The 23,389-nt window shown below is 43.3% G+C and overlaps 1 protein-coding gene across 11 annotated transcripts in view; it reads right to left on the bottom strand.

Annotated features, from left to right (window-relative positions):
* The window catches only part of LOC118157205 (adhesion G protein-coupled receptor L3), a 212,123-nt gene that overhangs the window by 157,279 nt on the left and 31,455 nt on the right, over positions 1-23,389 (bottom strand). For 9 of the 11 annotated variants that reach the window (XM_035311459.1, XM_035311460.1, XM_035311462.1 and 6 more), the window contains exons 2-3: positions 17,471-17,485; positions 14,842-15,642 (exon numbers count right to left, since the gene is read on the bottom strand). In XM_035311459.1, the coding sequence (XP_035167350.1) occupies positions 14,842-15,642; positions 17,471-17,485 (816 nt within the window). The remainder of the gene's footprint in view (positions 1-14,841; positions 15,643-17,470; positions 17,486-23,389) is intronic. The other 2 variants (XM_035311463.1, XM_035311465.1) reach the window with 1 other exon arrangement.

The following is a 23,389-nucleotide window of genomic DNA, read 5'->3' as shown; positions in this document are numbered from 1 at the left end:
TTTTCCTGCCTGTGAAATCCTGCCTCTGAATTTCCGCCGGGCTGACGATCTCTCCTCTTCACAGCCGTGCCTATACTCGGGAACATCGGAGGTCAACTCAGGAACCTCTGCTTAACAAGTCAAGAAAACATTACGGTGTCAGAGTTTGGACTGAAGCTGTTGCTTCACTACGAACTGTAGGAAGATGTCCTGATGAAAATCTGCCCATTCCCTCACAGCTGCTGTCTCCCAGTCTTGCTGCATCACTTTAGTTTGGGGTAGGCCTTTTGCCCGAGCATTTAATCTTACTGTTGGCCATCCAACATTATCCAGCAGAGCCCAGGACTTTGCCACAGCCCTCCTTCACGCTAGTCTCGCCCAGAGGATCCTGCAGGCAGAAACCTACGTGAAGTGATGGGAATGTATCAATTCCCTATGCAGTATTTGGAGTAACGTGGGGAATCAAACAAATTAATTAGGTCTGCATAGCATCTTGGTGTCTGACTGAAGTCAGGGAATCCTACCAAATGCTTTTATCTATCAGAACACGTGCATTGCTTAGGGCAGCTTCATCCAAAGAGAAAAAATAAAATAAAATAAAACCACCACCAAAAAAACCTCCTGTCTGTAAAGCTACCAAGTAAGTCCCTGTCTTCCATGAGAATACATGTATATTTAGTTAAATCACCTTGGCAACCGAGTCAACTTGCAAACCCAATTTTTTCAAATCTATCTAATTAACGTGCAATTATCTATTTCTATATATACACGCGTATAGACGTATCTCAAATGTGTACAACTTATTGTTGACAGTACTTCCTCCAGCAGCATTAGCTGCAGACTAGTCTATGCTCAGTGTCTGATTTCAGCTGCCGAGAGATGAAGCCTGAATACCAAACAGGCCTCAATAAACATCTCAGAGATGAGGGGCTGGCTTTTACCAGGCAAGTAAAAGGGGCCTGAGATGCCTGTCCAAAAGAACTGTCCTGCTGAAGCAACACGAAGTCTGTCTAGAGAAGACTTCAAGTCAGGTTCTTCATCTCCTGAAATTTAGAAACGGGGCTACCTTTGACCTTGAAGCACTGCTCCTAAAAAAAAAAAAGCAGTGTGTTTCAGTAGACTACAAATCCAGGTACATAAAAGTCTGTAAAGACAAGATGATTTTTTTCCTTAATGCTTTGAAATTGCCCAAAGATTTTTCTTTTCTAATAACGGGATCTATTTTTTCAGGCATTCAGTAGAACAATCTTTATGTTGTTAATAAACACATTTGTCTAATGAATATCTCTTGGTAATCTTGCCTGTAATTCAGGAAACTCAAGAGCAGATGACATAAAAATATGCACATACTAAAAGCTCAAATTGAAGAAAAAAAATCAATCCGAAGTTAAATTACCCATCTTAAATTTCAGTATAAAGGCTACTAGAAATGCCGAGTTCTTGAACTTCAATTAATCTTTAGCTATTAAGCCAGAATGGAAAGGGATTCTTCAGAGCCTCAGAAGGGAAGCTGCAGAGAGCTCAGGCCAGCTCGTGGCTGGACGTCACTGTCGCTTAAACTACCATTCATGGCTCCACTGGGCTGTTTAACTCGTGCTTCTCTCAGACTCCTTTGGGTTTCTTTTTTTTTTTTTTTTTTCCAGGCATCCGCGTGTGACTGCCTGCATGTGTGTGGCACACATTTTCCAGCTTCACTTCTCGGGGATTAATTGGCAGAAGTGCTTGTCATGGTTAAATAATTTTATTTAATTTGCACTGTGTGAAGATATTTGGGCAAAAGGGAAAAATAATTAAAATTTAATTACTTTTTTTTCCCCTTTATAATGAGAAACAGTTGCATTCCTTGGAGACTCAGTTAGGAATGGAACATCACTCATTTTTATTGTTAAATATGCAATTCAAAAAAAAATCAATCATCAATCTCTTGTAGGAGAAGAGTGACATGCAGCCAAGCCTAGAATAGGTAAAACACATTTCTAGAATCAACAACAGCTTAGGTTTATTAGGATACTCTGGGGACAAGATTACATCAGCATCCCATAGAGAAATTTTTAGGGGACTTTCACACCATTTCTAGGTAAATAAAGGCATACATACAAACATGCTTTTACTGAAGGGTTCAGAGATGTCTCTTCTGTTAGTCACACCAGCTATGGGAAGTGCTACCCCCAATGATAGGTCAGAGGCTTTGCCACACACGTTAAGGAATTTCATGAAACTTGACAACCTCTCATTTATTCTAGTTTCAGGCCGTCTCAGGCATGAATATTTCTGATTAAAGAGCTCACCCATTGCCAGCCGCAAGCCTTGCATTTTCCCTGGCTCCCTGCTCGCTCCCAACAGCTGCAGCCACTGTTGGCACGACCTGCAAGAGCTATCAGACAACCTCTGCAACGAGATTCACCCACAGAGATGCCACGTTGGCATCCTTGGCTGGTCCCAAGCTACACGGTAGTAGATAACCATCCAAATCACCCAGTGCATCTGCTCCCTCAAAAGCTCCTCACCTCCAAGAGAAGAAGCAACGAACTCCTCTAAGCTCCTCCAGCAGCACCACAATGCCAACCAGCTCTCTGCAACCCACGCACAGCAGCAAGACTTACGTACAAACACAAGTCAGGAAGTTTCGGGTGAACCCCCGGTATGCACAAACCCAGGTCTGCTGTTTCAGCATCCGCAAGACTTCCAGGCAAGATGGATTAAAGAAATGCATGTTGCATTTTTAGCAGGTATTCCTTTTGCAAGTTAAAATCAGCTTTCACATTAGAGCACGGAGAGGACAGTAATGTCTCTGTAACTGAACTTTCACCATTTTTTATAGATCTAGATCTACTCTCTAAAGCAAATACCTTTGTCATTGATAAATGTCAACTAACTGTAGACAGAAACTATTCCCCGAGTCCTTCCCCCCCATGTCTGAAAGTAACAAGGAAGAGCAAATTCATTCATAAGGCTATGGTTGCGCAATGCAACGGAGCATATGCCTACTGCCTTCCACATCCAAATACAAGGCACCACCTTGTGCACCAGCCAGTCCCCAAGCCATTTAAGGGTCATTTTGGCTCGTTTGGATATATATTTGGCTACAGTTGATGCATCTGCTGCCAAATGCATTGGGGCGATGGCATTCAAATGTGCACAGGAGCACCATAGTCCCAAATTTCATTGTTAAGGGAAGAGAGGACTTGTGCAGCACTCCCTGATAAATGCTCATTTTAATGTTTCTTCTTTCCAACAGAAAAGTGAGAAAGAGGGGGTAACACATCAGTTTTCACAGTGCTTAACGTAATGAAACCACAAGCCTCGATGAAGCCTCTCTCAGCTACCGTAGGTTTGTGGTGGTCAGTAACCATAAAGAAATGCCCAAAGGTGAAGCTTACCCAGAATATCACAAAATACGGTGTTAGAATGAAAAAATACATTATTTATATAGTAATATCACAGTATAACAAGTGAGACGTTTTTAGTGCAGCCAATTCATGATTTCATATTAAGGAAATGGCAACCCCTTTCCACCAGAATATGCTAATACATGTTGACATGAAAAACCTGGTGTGACTCTGCCCGTGATATAATTTCATGGCCATTTCCCAAAGTGCTTCTTCTGTCCTCTGTGGTTCACTTCCCTGCCTCTCTTTTACTCAGTATAAATACAGGCTCCTTTAAAAAAAATAAGTGGGGAAAACAAAAGGCTATAAAACCACAGCAACAATCAGAAAACCCATTTGGAACTAAATCTTCCAATACCTTATGGAAAAACTGCTGGAACGAGTTTTTGCCCTTTCCAATGGACAGATGTTCTCATCAACGAGAAAATTAGAACTTGATGACAAACTCTGAGGTTTAAATGTCACTCCCTACCACTCTGGTTCAAATAAAAATGGAAGTGGCATTAAGAGAGCAGTATGCAAGCACTGCAGACTGGTAATTTCTTCTAATTAAAAAACAGAGTTTACAGAAGCATTTAGTGACGCTCATCATAAAGAACAAAGCTGAAAGTAGGAGGCTCCTTTCTTGTTTTCAGTGCCCAGCAAGCTACTTTGCCACTTGCTAGTGAATTACTTTTCTCAGTCTATTCAGGAATTTCCAACTCGACGTAAGAAATTTCTAACACCTTTAAAAAAAAATAATCTCAGAGCTACCAGTGACTCCTGCAGAAGGCAACCTCCTGAGCACTGGGTGAGTAAGGTGCGAAGTGTGTAACTCGAGCAGCACTTCCGCGACTTGTTTTACACATGATGCAAAAATCACAATTGGATTCAATGGCTGGGCAGTACACCCAGACATTTCTAATACAGATATTATTTTACTTATGTAGCATGGGAGAGAATACCCCCACAAGAAATGCACCACTCGAAGTGCCGCACTGATTGTCTCCTGGAGCCTGGGTGCCCTTTCTGGAAGATACACTTTAGTTAAAGTCAAGTCATTAGGCTCACTACAAGAGGAAGCAGATGAAATCCAATCGAATGCATTACAGAGGTCAGGCTAAATGAGCTAATGGTCCCTTCTGGTCTTAAAAAATCTATTAATCTAATTTAATTCTCTGTTCTACTCTTCATACCAGAGTCAATTTAAACTCATTTATATGAAAAGAACACATTGCAGTGGCCTTACACAACACACCACGCTCTCACCATACACTTTTCGGCTACCCAAAAGCTTTGCTTAATTCCCACCAAGCTCAGAAGGAGGCTTTTGTTGTTTATCTGCAAGGAGAGCTTGTTTTTACAAGGAAGGCACCAGGCAGAGGACCCTCTCCCAGCCCAGCACTGGGTGAATCTCTAACTTGTACGTTGTGAATGCATCAGAAACTTTCCTGAGCGCTTTCCACTTTGGCTTGTTTGGCTGGCATTCCTCACTTGCCCTGATCCTTGCCATGGTGAAGAAAACGATGCTTTTCCCGATAAAACCAGTTCCAGGTGCTCTAAGGATATTCCTAGGAACATAATCAACACTGGACCAACAGAATCCTTGGCAGACACTTCCCAGTGAGAAAAACAAGAGCTTAGATGGAGAGGGTCAAAAATACTCATTGCTCTTACTGAGGTTCCCACCTATATATACCCAAGCTCTAGTCAAGAAAAGAAATTTTATTACTTCTCCCTCAATAAATGGAGGCTCACAAAAGTTCTTCACATGGTGTGTTGGAAATATGCTACCAACTAAGGAATTCTTCATCTTTGCTGGCACATCCCTACTTGTTGCCTTTACTTTTTCTCTCAGTTTGCAGCACACAACAAAGCCCTTCCCTGGCCCCTTCCCCGTGTCCATCTTAAACATCAGCAGATGCAAAAGCATTGCAGAGCTGGCTGCTGCCCGATCCCCCAGGTGGCTGTGCCAATTTATTCCAGCTATTGGAGACAACCATGAATGGCACCCCAGTAGGCCTGCACAGACTGGTGTAAAGGCAGCTGATATTCCCATCTTCTGTAACGGCCAATGTAAAAATTTCTCTAGTTTTCAGCTCTGATATTTCGTTGCTTCCCTCTCCCCCAGCCCTTTTGAGCCTGAAGCATCTGGTACTTTGTGAGGACACAGACCTGAGTAGGTATGTAACATCAAATATTTGCTTACTGAGTGCCAGCCCTTTTAAATTGTCTTTTATGTTTCACTGAAATGTACGTTAAGTCCTGTTTCCTCTCAGCGCATTTTAATCAAGAAAAAATCCCATTGCAGTGAAGAAATCCTGTTGCAGAGAACAATCACTGGCTTGTTTCAATGGACGCATCTCTTTCAGCTAGGCCTTCATCATCTGCTTTGCCCCCCAGTCATAAGCACACCCTTGAAAAAAGCCTTTTCAGAACAAAAATGCAGGGCAGATACTGTGACTCAGTTTCACATGGGCAGTCACTATTTGTTTCAGCTTACAATTTATATTGTCCTTTTCTATGATTTAGACACAAATTAGGAAGCCATTCCTTCCAGGACTCGTTCCTGAAGTCCAGGTCCAGACTCCCACCAACTCTGGAGGATTTATCTGAAGAATGGCTCTCCAAGAACTTAGGGATTTTGTTCCAGAAACTTTTTTGTTGTATTAACCTTTGCCTGTACATGCTTGGAAGACTGCTTACCCCAAACAAATGAACACTGTTTTATTCTTGCTTTCTTCATTACCAATTATCTCAATTTAACATAGTCACTATGCCAAAATGCACTTCAGGAAGGTATGTTTCAAAGTGTCCTTTTTATTTTATTTTATTTTATTTTATTTTATTTTATTTTTTCTAGGCTTTGCCAATCTTCCCATGTCAGGTTGTTGACAGCATCACTGGCTAGTATTTCACAGCCCTTCACGGCTGGTCCCACCTCTCCAGAAATGTGAAGAACTACAAACCAACTACCAAAACTCTTTTTGCACATTCAACATAAATTGAATAATTTTCCTATATTCAGCCCATAAGTCCAACCCTAGCATGAGAGTTCAGCTGGATTTCTGAGCATTAGGCTGACCTTTCCACTCCTCGTATACCCTTTGGGTACTTTTCACCCCAGCAGTTATACCTTAGGTGTCTGGAAAGTTTACTTGCTGCTACATCTGAAGGATGTGGAGATGCTAAGGGCACAGCTTCCTCAAGTCAAGGGAAGGTTCTGTAAAGCCTCCTTCAAAGGTTCACTGATTTTGTAGCTTACTCCTACAGAGCTTTTTTACTCCTCTTTAACCTGGGTATCAAGGCCAGCATCCTGAAAAGCATCCATTGCATCCTCTGCTTGCTTTGACTCTAAAGCAGAAAGCGTCAGGGCATCTGCATGTGCTTTATTGGCCTAAAAAAGAGGAAAGAAAGCCTGGCATGGCAGCACTGCGGAGTGCTGGCGGCACTGAAGAAGTTAATTAGCAACACTGAACAAGGCTTCAGGAGACGAGTCTTAATAAGTGGTGCTAAAAATATTACAGTATTCATTTCCAGAACAAACACAATCAGTGGTAGACAAGCGAGGAGAGCCATGGTGGAGGTATTTTCAGTGGGGAGCAGGAAGAAGGCTGCTCATTGAAAAAATACAGTACAACAAGCTGGCACATGAAGAAGGCAGCCTTGTCCCCATGTCCTAAGCCAAGCGAGTAGCTCTGCAGCCACACCACAGCAGAGCTGTAGGGAGCACAGTGTGTTTGCACCATATGGGTTGAGCCACGAGGAATTAGGTGCAGAATTATAATCTAAGTTGAGAGGACAATGCATTGAGAAGAAGCCTGACATGTTATACTCCTCTTTCAGGGTGAGAGGAGAGGACCTGGTAAATGTGACAGCTCAAAAATGGAATATTGTGGAGTCTCTCACAGGGCTGAACCCCCAACCCCGTGCAGACCTCGCTCCTTGAAGCCAAACCAGAGAAACCTGCTGGCCAAGGGCTAAATGCTGCATGTCAATAAAAACTGCGTGTGAAAATGCAACACTTTAGTACTTGATGCCATCCTTTCCTCCTGCAAAAGGCTGCCTCGGATGTTTGCTGTGTGTTGCCTCTTCCCCTGCTGCTGGCAAACCGCTCAAACTGCTCGGTCGTGCCCCTGAGATAGCTGCATTTGGTGCAGAGCATTTGCATCGGGCCGATAAGCTGTGCTGGATGGCAGTGCAACAACCTAGTAGTCTCAAACTTAATGAAATGACAATTAATCACAGCTCCAGGCGGGTTCCTGAAGTCAAGCAGCCTGCTGCAGAAGTGGAAAAGCCACTATCCTTAACACACGTTTAATGCCTTTTTTCCCTCTGCGACCACCCCACTATCTCCAGCAGTACATCCAAAAATCACCAGCCTCCTTTGGTGTTTTAAGCTTGAAAGTCAAGCTTCGCTTAATCATTTCTTTCTCACTGACCTTCCTCTATGCCAACTCATGCTGGCTACCCACCAGCCCAGTCCCGAAGCACTCCAGCTTGTAAAGCCTCCAGGAAGAGGACACGGACACGTCCCAGCCTGTGGGGGATAAGAGCTGTGACTTGCGTGCAGATTTTATGGCAAATTCCCATATGGCTGGCACACAGGGACAACTCAACTCCGAAGAGATATAGCAGCAGCCCAGTTTAGCTCCCCAAGGGATTAGTTCTGCTGTAACATCTTCTGAGGGTGGCTTAAATAGGTGCCCCAAAGAGGACTTCTCTGCCTCTGTATGGTAAGGCTGCCTCTCATTCCACACCCACTGAGAGAAGTGTGTTGTTATTTAGGAGAAGGAAGCAACCACATATTTATTCGTACTGGAGAGGCAGTGAAGATACTCCCGCTGTGCTAACCAAACAGTATTAATATTTATGAAATGCTCCACAAAGGGAGTATTTTGAAGCTGAGGAATCTTGCATTCTAAGTTTTCTTTTTTATTCCTTTTTTTTTTTTTTTGAAAATATAGAGGAAGGAGCTCAAACTTCAACTTTCTTGGTAAAAGGCAGAAATCACTAATTTTAGAGAAGTGTCCAGTGATGCTTTGTTATTTTGTAATCTAAAACTGCTTTATAAAGACAAAAATAAATAAATAAACAGGACAAAAACGAACAGAGATTAGGCCTCAAAGTGGTGAACAAACATGATTTGTGCACTTCTGGATCCCAGTGTATCCCAGTTAGGTGAAATATCCCCCTGTCCTTCTAAGCTTAATGTACTGGCTGTCCAACAAATGTAGGTTGAGATGCCAGCTTTGTTAAAAAGATGAAGAGTCTCTGTGCTGCTTTCCTCACCTCCGAACTTAGACACGTCTTTCTATCTTGAATAGCAAAAAGGGGACTGAAATATTTATAGAATAAATGGGACAGGCATATATGTGCAAATATTGAAGGATAAAAGCCAAGGCTCCAGTTCATGATATGAATTAGCAAAGGTTGCTGAAAGCAAGGGCTGATCTCTCCAAAAACCTCCAGCAACGCTGTGCAGCCAGCAGCTGTCACTGTAAGCAACGAAGAGGAACGGGAGTGAGAGAGCTAGGGATGCTCCTAGATGGGAGGAAAGCAACTGGAAAATAAAAACACAGGAGAAGCTGCAATTAAACACTCAGCAGCTCCCTAAAAACGGCCCTGGTCTGCCAGGAGAAGCTGCTCACCGAAAAGGCTCAGCTGGCCTTTTAAAATGCAGCCTGGATTCAGCTTCAGAGATGCTAAGCATGCCTTATCGCAATGGGATCTCGGAGCGATAGCAATTCATATCCTGTGCACAAGTGGGGTTTAAGATTCGGCAGCCCTTTTGATGCATTTCCCAGGCAAGGATGTATGGCATTAAAGGCGAGCGGTGCAGGAAGCCGCTCTCAGCTACCTATTAGCACGTGACAGCTTTGAAACGTTCAAGATCCTCTGCCCACTATCCACATTACTCAGCTGTCAAAGTAAAGGCCTCAGATTTATGATGTGAAAATTACATTTTAACGAGGTGTCATATGTGTTTAAAGTTCTTATTCATCACCATACCGCCACATCTTTTACCCAAGACACAAATGCACTTAATTAGCATATTATAAGGACAGAGGGTTCACCTTATCTGCATTGTAAAACTGCTTTAGGAAAAAAAAGAATCACATCACCCTTACCGAATAAAATGGTTGCAATCACATGTCAAGAGAGCATCCTGCAATATTTAAGACAAACGTGAAGGATAAAAGTTTGACAGGCACCCTCTGAGGTTTTTAAAATATCGTAGATATGGATGGAAGGCTCACATCACATTTCATTACCAGACTGGCACTCCACGGTGTTAATATGCAATATAGGAAAGCCACTTAAGCACAAAGAGGCTGTATTATAAGTCCTATATCATGTCACTATCGTTCTTATATGTAGGGCATATTTATTTATTAACTTCTTACAGCCATTAAATAGCCAATATTATATTTCCAGGGTCTCCTGGACATAACTTAATGGGAAGTACAAAATGTCTCTTCAAAAGCAGGAGGTCTGTGTTTTCTAACCTGCCACTGAAAATAACTAGTGGCCTAAATGGAGCTCTACCAGCAGAAGATAGCTACAGCCAGGCAACAATTGCAGCACTTCTCTCCCCACTGCCACACGCTCCAGTTCTTCCATCCACGTGCCTGCAAAGAGCTCTGTCATCACCAAGTGTCACTGCAGACGGCTGCCACGAAACCCAGACCCCAAACGCGCACGTTGGGGTCCGTATCTTGGTGCTGATTTATCTCAAGGCCTTATTGCAGCTGCCCAGGGAACAAACAGGAGCTATGTGCGCCCTGCTGAGGGGGCTGCAGGGAAGCCTGAAGCTTTAGAAAGCCACGGTTGTGCCCTGCCCAGAGAGGCCACGTACCCCTGGCCTCCACCAAAGCCCTCCTGTCAGGCTCTGCCACTTCAAAACACCCCTCCGCCAGAACGCAGCGTGACAGCCCGTGCCTTTATGAAAGGTTACCGGTATAAATTACACTGCACATACTACCTTAGGGCAGATTCTTAATCACTCCGTGCCATCAGAGGGAGGTTGGGGTTGAAAAGGGTTGTGGCTACGGCTGCTGACCCCGTGCCACAGCACTCGGTGACACGTGTTGTGTCACGGCACGGCCGCCCCCATCCCCGCAGGGTACAGCACCGGGGTGGACACAGCGGGCGCTGGTGGTGTGTCACACCGCACTGAGCAGCCATCTGCCCCAAAAAGACCACTCAGAGAAAACCCTCGGCTCTGGGCTTCTTCACGGCTGAGCTATGGGACGGGGCTCCCCGCTCTTCACCTCTGGCCTGAAGGGCCCGGGCATCCTGAGCTCCCTCAGGGGAACAGCACTTGAGACCTTTAGAAGACCAAGCTTTTCCTCTGGCCTATCTGCCACTGGAAGATGTCGGCCATTTGGTGCTGGGCTGGGAGCTGTGGAGAAGCCACGAGGCGCTTGTTTGCATGCAGCCATGTGAGGGAGCGCGGGATCGGAGCTCTCAGCTTGTTGGAGAGGAGGATTTGTTGATATTTTCCTGAGTTTGTTTATGCAGACTGTGTCACAAGTGGGGGATGATTAAAATGGGTAACTCTGGTGAATATTAAGATTGATTAGGTTGTAGAGAATTTTTCATTCTTTTTGATACAGGCAGGTTTACCTCTCTGCACATCTAGTGGGGTACAAAAAACACCAACCTGAACACCCTCTGGGTTAAGCATCTTGAAGCATGTGACAGAAAATGCCTCTAGATTTGCACAGCTATTCTCACTATCTCATCAGATCAGCGAACTCAAGAGCAGCTCCACAAGAAAAGAAAAAAGAAGAAGAAGAAGAAAAAAACAACTCGGGGGCATTTAAAAAAGAAACACCCAAAAAACCCTAAAAAAAAAAAAAAATAAAAAAAGGCCAAAAGCTGAAAGAAAAATGCTTCAAAGATTTTTGGTGCCTTCAGGTTCACTTCTTGAAGTGAATGGTTTCACAGGGTTTGCAGGGAATGAGGAGTATTTACGTTCAAAACTGCTTTTGTGATAACTGCAAATAATCCCAACCAAATCCAAAAATTCAGAAGGAAAAGAAAAAAAAAATGGGGCAAATCCTTAAAAGGCACTGTTTTCAGTTTTTTGAAAAAAATAACACTTGTTTTAAATCAATCCAGAGCCCTGAATTGTTTCTAGGTCAGATGAATCCAGCTTTGTAGCTCACCTAAGATTTTAGTATTTTTTTGTCTTTCCTTGTACCTTTAGCTGCTACAGAAGCCAAGCACGGAAACTCCTGATTTTGACACATTTTCTGTGAGACATAAAAGCCCATTTTTTCAATCAAAGAGTTGGAAAAGCTCTATGACAGGGAAGATCTCACAAATGCACCAAACCTACTTGAACAAACAGACCTTTAATTAAAACATACAGAAAATGTTTAACCACTGTGAAGAGTAAGAGGATATGATCTCTCCCTTCCTATAAGACAAAAGACTTCTGCCTCCTCCCAGTTTCCTTGGACAATCTGGGAAAAAACTAAAAATGTTTGATTCTAAGTGAACTGGACCCTCCAGCACCTGTTTTTTTTTTATTTCACATATCCTTGAAATGCATGATACTAGAGATTTCAAATATGTTTCAAATATGTTACTGGCTATTTTGGGTGCTAGATACATCACTTTTCTTATGATCAATGTTTTGGTTTTAAGAGCTCTGTTTCTAAAACTTCACCCTTAATTGTTTTTTAACAACCAATTTGTTTGACCCATCAATTTTACAATCGTTCTTTTATTTTCTAATTAAGCTGATATTGTTTACATATTTTGTTACTCAAACTGTAAAGCTATAGATAGTAGCTGCAAAAAGCATTCTCTCTTTGAACATTACCTTGCTCTACAGAGAGTGAGAAACACTGGCAGTTTTGAAAGAGGGAGAACATATCCACAGTTAACTATTTATAAAAATGAATACATAAATAAAAGAATATTAAAAATTATGTCCTGGCTTTTCACTGCTTTCCCAGTGTTGCATTGGCTCCTGTTCTGCTCTTTGATGGAAGAGCCATGATGGGTTTAATCCAGCCACATAGTTAGTATTATATATGGAGCAACGCAGCATGAAATTTCACATTAGCCATAAAATGTGTTGCATTGGATCCTGAACTCAGTAAAAAAAAAAAAAAATCACACAGACCTGGTCTACCAGCTTCTCTCTACAAAAGAAATTGGTGTCGAGCAAGTGTTTGTTCACCTATCCAATTCAAAATCAGTGCCTCTGTTTCACCGACTAGCAAAATAATGTTCCCACTAATCAGGCTGTGCAGGTAATGGAGCAGTGAACTGCCTCTACAAAGATATTTTTCTTCACTTTGAAGTGCCGTGGCCCATTCGAGCTGTCTAATCGAAAATTTCACTTTCTGTCAGAGCAGTCCTCTCAAAAGTCCTGTAAACCCGTACAACAGTGAGGTAACGGGATACTAACACAGTTCTGCCAAACAGGAAATCCCACCAATTTTCAGAAAAGAGAAATGCATGTAAAATTCAGCTTTGTGCCCACATTACAAAGCTATCAAAAATGTACAAAAGGAACATCCGAGAACGCTTACCAGATTTCCTGACATCAACTTAACCCTCTCCTTTCCACCATCAAAAGCCAATATCTACCTCAGCTTTCCATTGTAGTCACTGTTGGGTTTTAAATTCTCATCCAGACTTCGGCGAAATTAAAGGGGCATACAGAATGACATGAGGATATATCAAAGCCTTACACCTAACAGATTTCCATACCTCTGCAAGATTTTCAGCTGCCCTCACATCTCGCCAGCTTAGACTCAGTTGGGAAAATGCGATGTGGTGAAGGCATTTAGTTTTTTTACCAAAGAAAAGTGCAGATTTGAGTTTTTCATTGATTACAGCTTTTTTATTAAAGATGCTATTACTGAAAATGGTCACCGTATGAAAACGGAGTAGTAGAGAGTCCACTGTAATACCTGCAAAGGAGAGAAACCCTGTGAAATAGAAGGGATGCAACTGATTTTCAGTCCTTGGGGATAACCAATAACTCACAAATTGCTCTGCTTCACTCCACCACTCAGAAAGTACATGCTCATCATTAAGCTGGGAGAATGAAAAGTATTACTTCATTTTTTGCTCATCTGAGATCTTGCGGAGGTCAACAACATTGAAAGGGTCCTTGCTCTTCCCTTAACAGTCACTTGGGCTTGTTCATTTGCCTCTTCATGATATCTTTCTCCTCTTCCTTACATTTTTGTATAAAATTGGAAATTCACTGCTCATTTACTACTTCTCTTTCACCCCCCCACTCCCCCCTCCGATTCTCATACTGTCAGTTTCTTTCAGCATCTCTCTTTTTTTTTTTTTTTTTTTTAATATGGATGACAGGCTGCACCAAGGAAAAGAAAAGCTCAGCAGTAAAAACCTCTTTGCTCGCCATTTGGCAATCTGAAGCTCTGAATCCACTGATCTGCTTCCTAGTATTTCTTATTATCAAAAAATAATATTTTTGGCATAACCACGTTACTAACCAAGTAGTTTACTGTCTGCATTATATTTCTTTCACATTCCTTTTTCAGCATTTCTAAATACACAGTCCACCACAAGAAATACCTGATAACTCTGATTAAAATATGTTTATGTATAGCAGTAATCATTTGAAAAATATTGAGCTACTACAGTTTGGAAATTCTTGCACCATCAAACAAGTCTGACCACAATTTAGGCTAAGTCATGATACTAATCAAGTAGCAACTGTGACCACAATAGTTGCAAAATGAAGTTGGTAATCTTTAGTGACTATAACCCAAGTAAGTAATTACCAGTGTAATTTATGACATGGAAAACACATGAGAAAGCTGGAAATCCTCTGAGGACTGGATATTCCTATTCTTAGAGAAAGTGTTCTAAGACATAGACCTGAATGAAATGGAGGGGGAAAAAAAAAAAAAAAAGAGCAACTTTAAAGAAAGGGAAACAAACCAACAATTTGGTAGATTTTGTTATCAGTTCCTCTCCTGACTCTAGAGATATACTTGTGGGTGCACGCTCACATACACAATTATTGTTGGCTTCTGTAAAAGGCCCAGACTCCCCCAGTTTAATGGAACTAACTCATTTAAACTGGCTGGCAATTTGCCCCGTGCTGCTTGCAGTGACAGCATCTTCCATGCTTCGTTTTGCCAAAATTCCTGCAGAAGGGATGATGATCTTATGTATGGAGCAAAATTCAATTAAGAAGAAAATAGTGTTACTATTCCTGTGATGTGAAAAAGAACACGGACATTTGGAAACTGTTTTGGGTTAGTTATGGGTAGCACACTCCTTTCTCTAATTTGTTTTAAGCTAAGATGTTAAAAATATATTCTGCATGTATTAACGATTGAATATCCATCAATAGGTCTTGTGGTGGGGCTAAATTTACAAACACAGGCAGATCATTAACACAGAAGCATATTTCAATTTTACACCTTATTTGCGTGGACAAATAGAAAACCCAGTTTATATTTTGGTTCAGTATCAAAACCCTTACCTGCTCTGCTGTCCAGTGGGCCAAAATCCAAGGAATACTTCACTACGTGATAGTTGTTCCACACATAAAGGAGGTTGTCCCGGGGATTATAATCCACAGCAGCAATGTACTGATAGGAGTTTGGAAAGGGCACATCCACCATGCTATCCTTGCTTTGGTCAGTGTTATATATGTAGTCTATTTTATTCCCCGTGGCTTCATTGTCATCATCTTCATACACAGACTTCACCACATATAAAATCCCACAAATCATGAAGGCGTTGGAAGCCGACCTCTTGTCATAGGCAGTATCCCATGTCCCTTCTATCCTTAATGTGTAAGGGTTTAACTGGCTAATGACTATTTTGCCATTATTTTGTTCTGTTGCATAGATTACCCACAGCCCGTTCTCATCCACAGCCAGGTCTATATCAGACTTGCCTCCCCAGCGGTAGGGGGAGGTGTCATGGTAATTTGCGTTAGCTATGATCGCCTCCCCACTTTTTATTCTTGTCCGCAAGTCAAACTTGACTATGTTTCGGGTTCGCTCCTTGTTGAAGAACAAAGCCCCATCATACACCACAAATCCCGTGCCGTCCACTCGGTGTGGGAGCTTGTAGGTTGTGGTTGGCCTCCCGGCAATGAAGTCGTCCTTGGAGGAGTACTCCGTCAGCGTGTCCGTTCGGTATGGTGTCCAGGGCATGTAGTAGATCTTGTCAGATGCCTGCAGAGGGTCTTTGCACCAGGCACCGGACTGGTGGTCAGATTCGAATAAGTGTTCGCTCTGGTATACTCCTTTTAGCAGTCCAGGGCAAAGAAAAACTGTTGGAGGGGAAAAGAATTTAAAACAAAAAAACAAAGTTAATGAGAGTCTGGGGGTGCTTGGCCCAAACATCGAAACAGCCTCTAGTTCCGCAGCAGAGGACACTTGAGATCAGAGGAAACCCACAAGCAACGACTTGTAACTGGAGACCAGCCTTTCCAGCGGCCAAGTCTCTAGAACAAGACTTGCTCCACCAAATTGATTGTTTTTCTGCTTTTTCTATCAACTTCGGCTCATTTTCTTATTGCTTTTCAAATCTATTTTTACAGGTGTACTTACTTGGACCGCTCGCCTTTGTAAACTCTGAAATGAGTATGTGCCCCCAAAGGATTTCTGGGTTTTTATTTCCAGATTACATTCTGCAGTGAATCTGTACCTACTAGGTGAAGGGGGTAAACTCCCGGGGAATTGTTCCACATAGTTATTTTGAACAGCCCACTGAAGAGTGGCCTAGAAATGGAAATAAAAGAAAGAAAGTCCCATCCTTATAGCCCAAGTGATATTAAATATTTAAAGGGTACCAACAGAAAAGCAGAGGCGAATCCCTTAGCAACTCAGAAGAGCATTTAAAGCAAAGGGAGTGGAAGGGAATACCCAACTACAGCCCAGTAGTGTAACTAGGAGTGAGGTTTTTGAAGCCGCTACAGGACACACAGAACATGCAGTCCACACAATTGAAAATGAATGATGTATGAATGCTGAAAGGAAAAGAAAGGGAAAGAAAGAAGGAGGGAGGGAAGGAAGAAAGGAAGGAAGGAGGGAAGAAAAGAAAGGAGGAAGAAAAGAAGGAACGAAGGAACAAAGAAAGAAAGAAGGAAACGCATCAAGTTCACTGGAGAGGAACCCAAGGTCTAGATTTTAATCAGTTAAAAAATGTCCTGTTAAATATAGTAGTAATTCAAACTTAAGAACATATACCTGCTATTGTTACATGAGAGGAGCACAGAGGAGCAGTTGGACTAACCAAGGTGCTTTGCTGCTCAGACTTCTGGGGGGATGAGGGGGACTGGCTCATGGCCGAGGCATGGGAGGAAGCTCTGGGCTGATGTTGGCATCATGGAAAGGCCAACAGCCCAACCGGCTGCGCGGGGAGACAAAAGCGGTGTGTGAGGGATGCTGCGGAGCAAAACAGGCTCACTCGGCCCTCACCACCCACGTAAGCACCCTTCCAGCCTGGAGGGGCTGCATGTGCTTCAGGGGGAGAATATTTGTTGGTTGTTTGTCACGCAGATCTTCATGAGCTTGAATAACCACCATGATGAGATAGGCAGCGGGGAGCCACGAGGAGCCATCCCACCATGGGATTATGGTAGCACAGGGCTAGCAGATGGGGTCCCACGTTTGTACTCCCTGCTTGGAGTTTAACCAATTATTTTTGAAAATTCAGAAATTGATAACGTCCTCTGGAGAGCGAAACAGGAGGGAAGTCAGATTTAGCAGCTGGTGCAAAAGCATATTGCTCTACTGGAGTCTTGGTAACCACCCCAAGGAGCTGATAAAGGGGTGCCGTTTCTAAAAGGCTTTTGCAACATAATTAGATATACTGATGCACATACGTATGTACGCATGCTTTCCAAATTCTTCGGGGCTGGAGAAAAGGGAATTATCTAAACCCTTGAATAGAAATTTAATGAAAGGAAGTGGTACTGGTAAAACTTTTCAGCAAAAATGAGTTATCTCGTGAAGTTGAGCAGCAGAGAGACTAAATAAACTTTAACAAAAAGTAGTGAGAATTAATGACAAAGTATTTCAACTAAAACGTTAAACTGTTAAATAACTTAGCCTATACATAAGAATATATATATAATTGGAAAGGTATTTAATTACCTTTTTGTTCCACTTCTATTGTAGAGAGAGAAGTAAAGAGAGAAAGGAGAAAAGAGAATAGATTAATGGTACTGTATTGGCCAGGTACTTTTCTTTACCTCTTTCATATGAAAAGGAAGATTCAATAATTTACTTTAGATACTACTACATTATGTGAACATTTTTAATATATATATATATATATATTTAAAGCCCTTCCGCTCATATACACTGAATAATATGCAGACAAGCTGATCAAAATGCAGGCATATTTTAACTTTACAAATATTTTAAGAGGAAAAAAAAACAATACTTGGGACATACCAAACCCCCTGAACTTTCTGAGATACCTTGTCAGCAAATGAAATACCCATACTCTGAAATACAAGTGATCCAGATTTATGTATAGAATGAACTCGTCCAAGGAGAAACATTATAAAATATACATCCCCATATATTTAGCCAAAAACCTGTAAGATAGAGATGCCTACTTTATTAAGCAGAAGAATATTCCCTTATGACACTAATAGAGAGCTTATGAGAGTCAAATGAAGCCCATTGGCAGACATTTGCAGAATATTGTCCCATGTCTCAGAAAAACAAGCTTAGAAGGACTTGAAAAAAACAAACAAACAAAAAAACATATTTTGAATATTGTAATACTTACATGATTGTCAGTAAGAGTCGAAAGACTGATAATGATAACAAGTTAAAAATATCTAAGCGCTCTTTAAAAAGCCCAACCCCACATCTCGCACCATGTTTTTATGTGAATTATTCACCGTGCATAATAATGCTGCAGAAGAGGCTGTGTCCCTTTGGACAAAGCCCCTTGCAGTCAGAATAAATATATGCAGTGCACTTACTGATCTCTAAATGCTCACTTTCTGTACCTAACAGCCTCCTGTGAGAGGCTCTGGGGGCTGTCATCTGAAAGCCCCCCGTGGCTGTGGCACCAACCCCTTCTTCTGGCTGCAGCAGCAGCTGTGTGCATCCCAGGGGGATGAGGGTCCTGCCTGCCTTTGCCCCATGCCTGGCTGTCTGCAGGGCAGGATGCTGCCATAGGGTCAGCAAAGAGCTGGTGCTCTGGTTGGATCCCTGTATCATGAGCTTGGCCCGTGCTGGCTCACGAGCCATGCCAAGACAGCAGTGCACATCAATCACAGGGCTGAGCTGGGCAGCCTACAAAACAAGCCCAACGGCCAAATCTCTGGAAAACAAACAAACAAACAAACAAAAAACACCAGGGTAGAACCTGGAAAATGATGCACAGCCCTAACAAAGGAGCAGCGCTGTTTTCTGTGCACCTGCCTCTCCTTCAAGTGGTACGCAGAACACCACATGGCAATGTACTGAAACGTCAGGGTATCGCTCCTGTGATTACCAGTCGCGATGTGTTGTGTGTGTCAGTGCACACAGCGCTTTTCTGAAAAGCAAACCAAGAATACGGCAAGGTGAGGCCCCCAGACAGCATCTGCACTCCCCTTCCTTGGGTTTGCTGGTTCTGCAGGGCCTCTTCCCTGAAGGTACAGGAAAAGACAGGCCCCATAAAATATCACCAAAGGAGAAGTGAGAACTTGCCAGTAAAACAGTACGGTTTTGACAGCTGAGAGATCTCTGTTCAGAGAAGCGAGACAGGAATGCAAAGGTATGCACACATGCTTTGTTTTCGCTTGTGCAGAGCTCACTCTGGCCCCTTCCAGACTGAGACATTTGCCAAGTGACTGTCCTCCAGTGCTGGGATTGCAAACCCTCCGCATTTAAAAGTCTCGTTCCTTTGGATGGGAAACTGCAGGCTAAATGGAAGATCAACAGGCTCAATGATTTCAGGATCGGACTGCAAATGCATTGGCTAGACATGTGGATCTGCACTTCACCATGTGCAGAGGCGCGTGTCCAGAGCCAGCTATATAACAGAAGCTCCCAAAACGAACATTCTTCCAAGCTTAAGCAGTCTTTTTTACCTGGGCTCTGATTCAGGCTGTTTTCTACCTTGTAACAGGTTGAGGTTAAAGGTAAATGTTTTCACCATGTGGCTGTCAGGGCTCTGGTGAGCAGAGACAACACATTTCAGTGCAAGTACCTGATTTTGCAAGGGAAAAAGCCAGCAGAACTAAAAGGCACCGGACCCGGCAACTGGAGAAACTCACAAAGCAATTGCTCTTCCTGTCCCAGGCTGTGGCTGGGCACTGTTAATAAGGTATTCATAAAAACACTAAATATCCCTTGCAAAAGCAAGAAAGTAATGACAGACGGCCAAATATATGCCTTCATGCAACACCAGTTCTTCTGGCCTAATGGGATACTGTACCTCTGGCAGCGTAGATGGCTGTAATTTATGTTTCACAATGAGCAAAAGCTTTTGTAATGCACTCCAACAACCGAGCAGTATCCTAAAGTAGGAAAAGGGAAGCTTCTGCGGGAGATAATACATTCACGACCAGCGGAGTGACCTGAAGCACTGATTACCCTTATCCTGAAAGGCTTGGACATGTTGGTGGTGGTCAGTGCAACAGCCAGTTCTGTTACAGTCCCAGACACGGTGCACATTTTGCTGAGCTCCTGCACGGTGCTTTTGGTGCTCTCCGTTGTATGCATCCCAAATACACACTTTCTGATTTGAGACTTGATGCTTTTACATTTCACTATTTCCTCTGCTTCTACTGGGACAACATTCTGTTATTCAAACAGGTTGCAAGGAAAGCTTGGAGGGCTTACCTCATTGCATCATATCAAAAGGAAGGGTTGAATCAGGGTCTGACTATCACCTCATTTATGCAAAATACCACTGCAGGTCTGTTTGTACGCAGCATTGACAGATTTTTTTTTTTGAATTTTGTCTGATTACAGTCAACGTTACACCTCTGCAATACCGAAATGCATTAGAAGTACCAGTTTGTAGCATTTAAAAGCACTCATCTTCCGCTACCAAGATCTAAGGAAAAAATGTGTACACACAGTTATTTCTCTTTCAGTGAGACCTTCTGCTTCTACTACTGCCAGCACGTTCATTTGAACAGAGCAAGGGTGTTTCACCTTGATTTCCTATGCTGCTTGCAGGCCGGTGCCTTTGGCTTCCACAGCATGAGAGGCTGGAAGGAAATCAAGAACCCCTCGGTGAGGCTGGGGGAAGTTACAAGACTTTCCACGCGCCCTGATTTTCACCCATTTCTTCAGATGGGAGAGAAACCAAGCCCAACGCGTGACTGTCAGCCGCTGCAGCCTGCCCCTGCTGAGCCCAGAGCCGAGCAATCAGGCAGATTCCCTGCCACCCATTCAGAGAAATCACACAAACAAATTAATTAAATACTCTTTGTGCTGCTGGGTAGAGGCTCTGAAAACACGCTCTTAATTTCCGGCACAATTAACACTTGAACAACATTAACTGCTCATTTTCTTACCACCACGTTGAGTTGCACTCAACTCTACAAGGCACAAGCACGCTGTGGCATCAGTAGGGTCCCGCAGAGAGCTCTCACTCCCTGGCACTACTTCAAACCCACAACATGAGCACAAAACTCCTGGAAAAAAAAATGATCCGAGTAGGGGGGATGTTACGTGCAATTGCAAAAGTAAATAAAAAGTTGTGCCCTGTACTTTGCCAGCTGTTTTCTTCAGGACAGATGTTTAATAGCAGAGTAAGCGAAATCCAGTCCCTGTTGCTGTCCTTCCCAGGTCAAACTTAATATACAGAGACTCAGCATTAAACACATAATTAATGATGAAATTGAAAGACTTCTAAAACAGTTTTTTGCGGCTGACCTCAGTGGTATAGGATGCAGCATTTCAGCTATTCTGAGGGTGCTCCATGCCAGATGTGACTAACTGCTACTAACTTGCCCCCACCAACCAGCTTGAGCAGATGCACGGGGAGGTGAAGCCAAGAAGTGGTGATGGCAGAAGGAAACAAACTGGGGAAAACTATGACCAGAAGGCACAGTGCTGGTTTTGTGCCTTCCCAACACATGACCCATAGTGCAAGGTGGTGACTGTCACCCCATTTGTCCCTGAGCTCTGCTGCACCAGGCTCAAGCACTGAGCTCCCTCTAATGTGATAAAAATGAAATCCGGAAGCTGCCTTGTACAAGGATGGTCTTGGGATTTCCAGCCTTTTCTTTCCCTAACCTCTGGACTCCAAGCTCCTTGGACCAACAGCAGAACAGCCACAACTCTCCCAGCCTTTGACTTGAGGGCTCCCCTACAGCACCCAGAGACAGCTTTCCCAATTCACCTGGCTCTCCCCAGCACACACACACCTTTCAGTAGGTCAAGGAGAAATATGTTTGGGAACCTGCAAACCTAGCAAGGTGCGCCCAAAGCATGCCCAGGGAGAACTTGCTCAGAGATGAAGATGCTCTTCCTTTTTGAAGGCACATCTGGGTGCAGGATTCTTGGTGTTTCTATACCAAAAGAATGTTAAACAAGAGACTTGTTCGAAATTCAGCCCACCAAAGCACGTGCCAATAAATTCCCTTTTAGCTATCACACTGGAAAGTCTAGACAATCAGGCAATATACACATGATAACAGCATCAGATTCACAGCACGTGTTCAGCGTGGCGGATCACTGATGACAGGACCCAGCAGTCAGTGCTAGAGGAACTCCAGGGTACCGGAAAATCTGCCGCTGGGTAGGATGCATTCCCGGTGGTGCTAATAGTAAGAGGGCACGCAAGCTCCTGAGTGGTTTCTCTTCCCAATCCCTACAATTTATAAAAGTGGTTGAGGTTCCCAAGGAAATACGTCAGCCAACAGACCATAGGCAACACAACCGGGGCATGCAGGAGGGTCATCATCTTCTCGCCAGTTCCCTACCTCAGCACCCAGCTGGAAAGGCTGAAGAGGACAATACCATTCTGTGCTTCAGGCTCCTGGTGCCACCAGGAAACATGGATGTTACATAGACAGATCCTAATCAGGTAGCAGAGTTACAGGAAAGCTGACCTTTGCAGCAGCAGATCTAAAGTAAACACCTCTAAAAACACACAACCCACAACGTATGGCTTGCCAGAAGAACAGTCAGAGAGATAGATAGCTCAGCATCTATGTGACACAAGCTGTTTTGGCAACCTAAAGTTCAAAACGCTGCGCAAGTACCAGTCCCTGTTTTGTTCTGTTCTCCTGACACGTAATTAAAATGACAAAGGAGACCACATAGCTAAGCTCAGAGCTCAGTCCCTGCAGCACACATGCAAACCAAAGCACGTTGGACCATTTCTCTCACCCTTACATGAAAGCCTGGGGTCCCACTGCAGCACAGCTGGGTGGCTGCTGCACTTTCAGCACCCTAATAATGAGCAAAACCAGTCACAGGCACCGCAGCAAGGGGCACCCAGCAGAAGGCTGGCTGACATCTGGACTTTTGGGAAAGGAAAAGCAACAGCAATACGGTGCATAGCAGGTTGGTCTTTGGTCTTTGACCCTTCAGTGCAACTGTTCCCGCTAGGGAAGACACAAGCCTCCCTCCTCACCAAGCTGGCCCCTTAGCTCCTATCCTGTTTGCCCCCGTGAAGCACTTATTTTATGAGCTTTTCATGTGAAAAGTTGTGACGTGCAGCCAGAGAAGCTCTCTTGGGTCTAGGCTCAGGAGCAATCAGAGGGAATGGAAGAGTTAGGTTTTCTGAGACTATTTTGCAAGTACAGCATGTACTGTTGCCACCTCTCCATTTTTGCCACCTGATTCCATTTTACCACTTTTTTTTTCCTCTACTTTTTTTTTTTTTTTTAACTTTGCCCTCAACATGACAGGTTTACTAGAAATCATTTCCCTTCCTTTTCAGAGCAAGAACAATGTCGGGTTCCTTTAGCAAGGTACAGTAAATAAATACATAACAGATTGTGCTTTGTGCCCTGCCACTGCTTTACCTGGGGGATCTCCCCTGGGGGAGCAGGCCCCATTAACGTTACCTGCCTTAGCAGTCCAAGAGCAACTTGACACTTG

Source organism: Oxyura jamaicensis, assembly GCF_011077185.1.
Source record: "Oxyura jamaicensis isolate SHBP4307 breed ruddy duck chromosome 4 unlocalized genomic scaffold, BPBGC_Ojam_1.0 oxy4_random_OJ72816, whole genome shotgun sequence".
Classification (NCBI taxonomy): Eukaryota; Metazoa; Chordata; class Aves; order Anseriformes; family Anatidae; genus Oxyura; species Oxyura jamaicensis.
The sequence above is the reverse complement of the archived record's forward strand: the minus strand, read 5'-3'. Positions and strand labels throughout refer to the sequence as shown.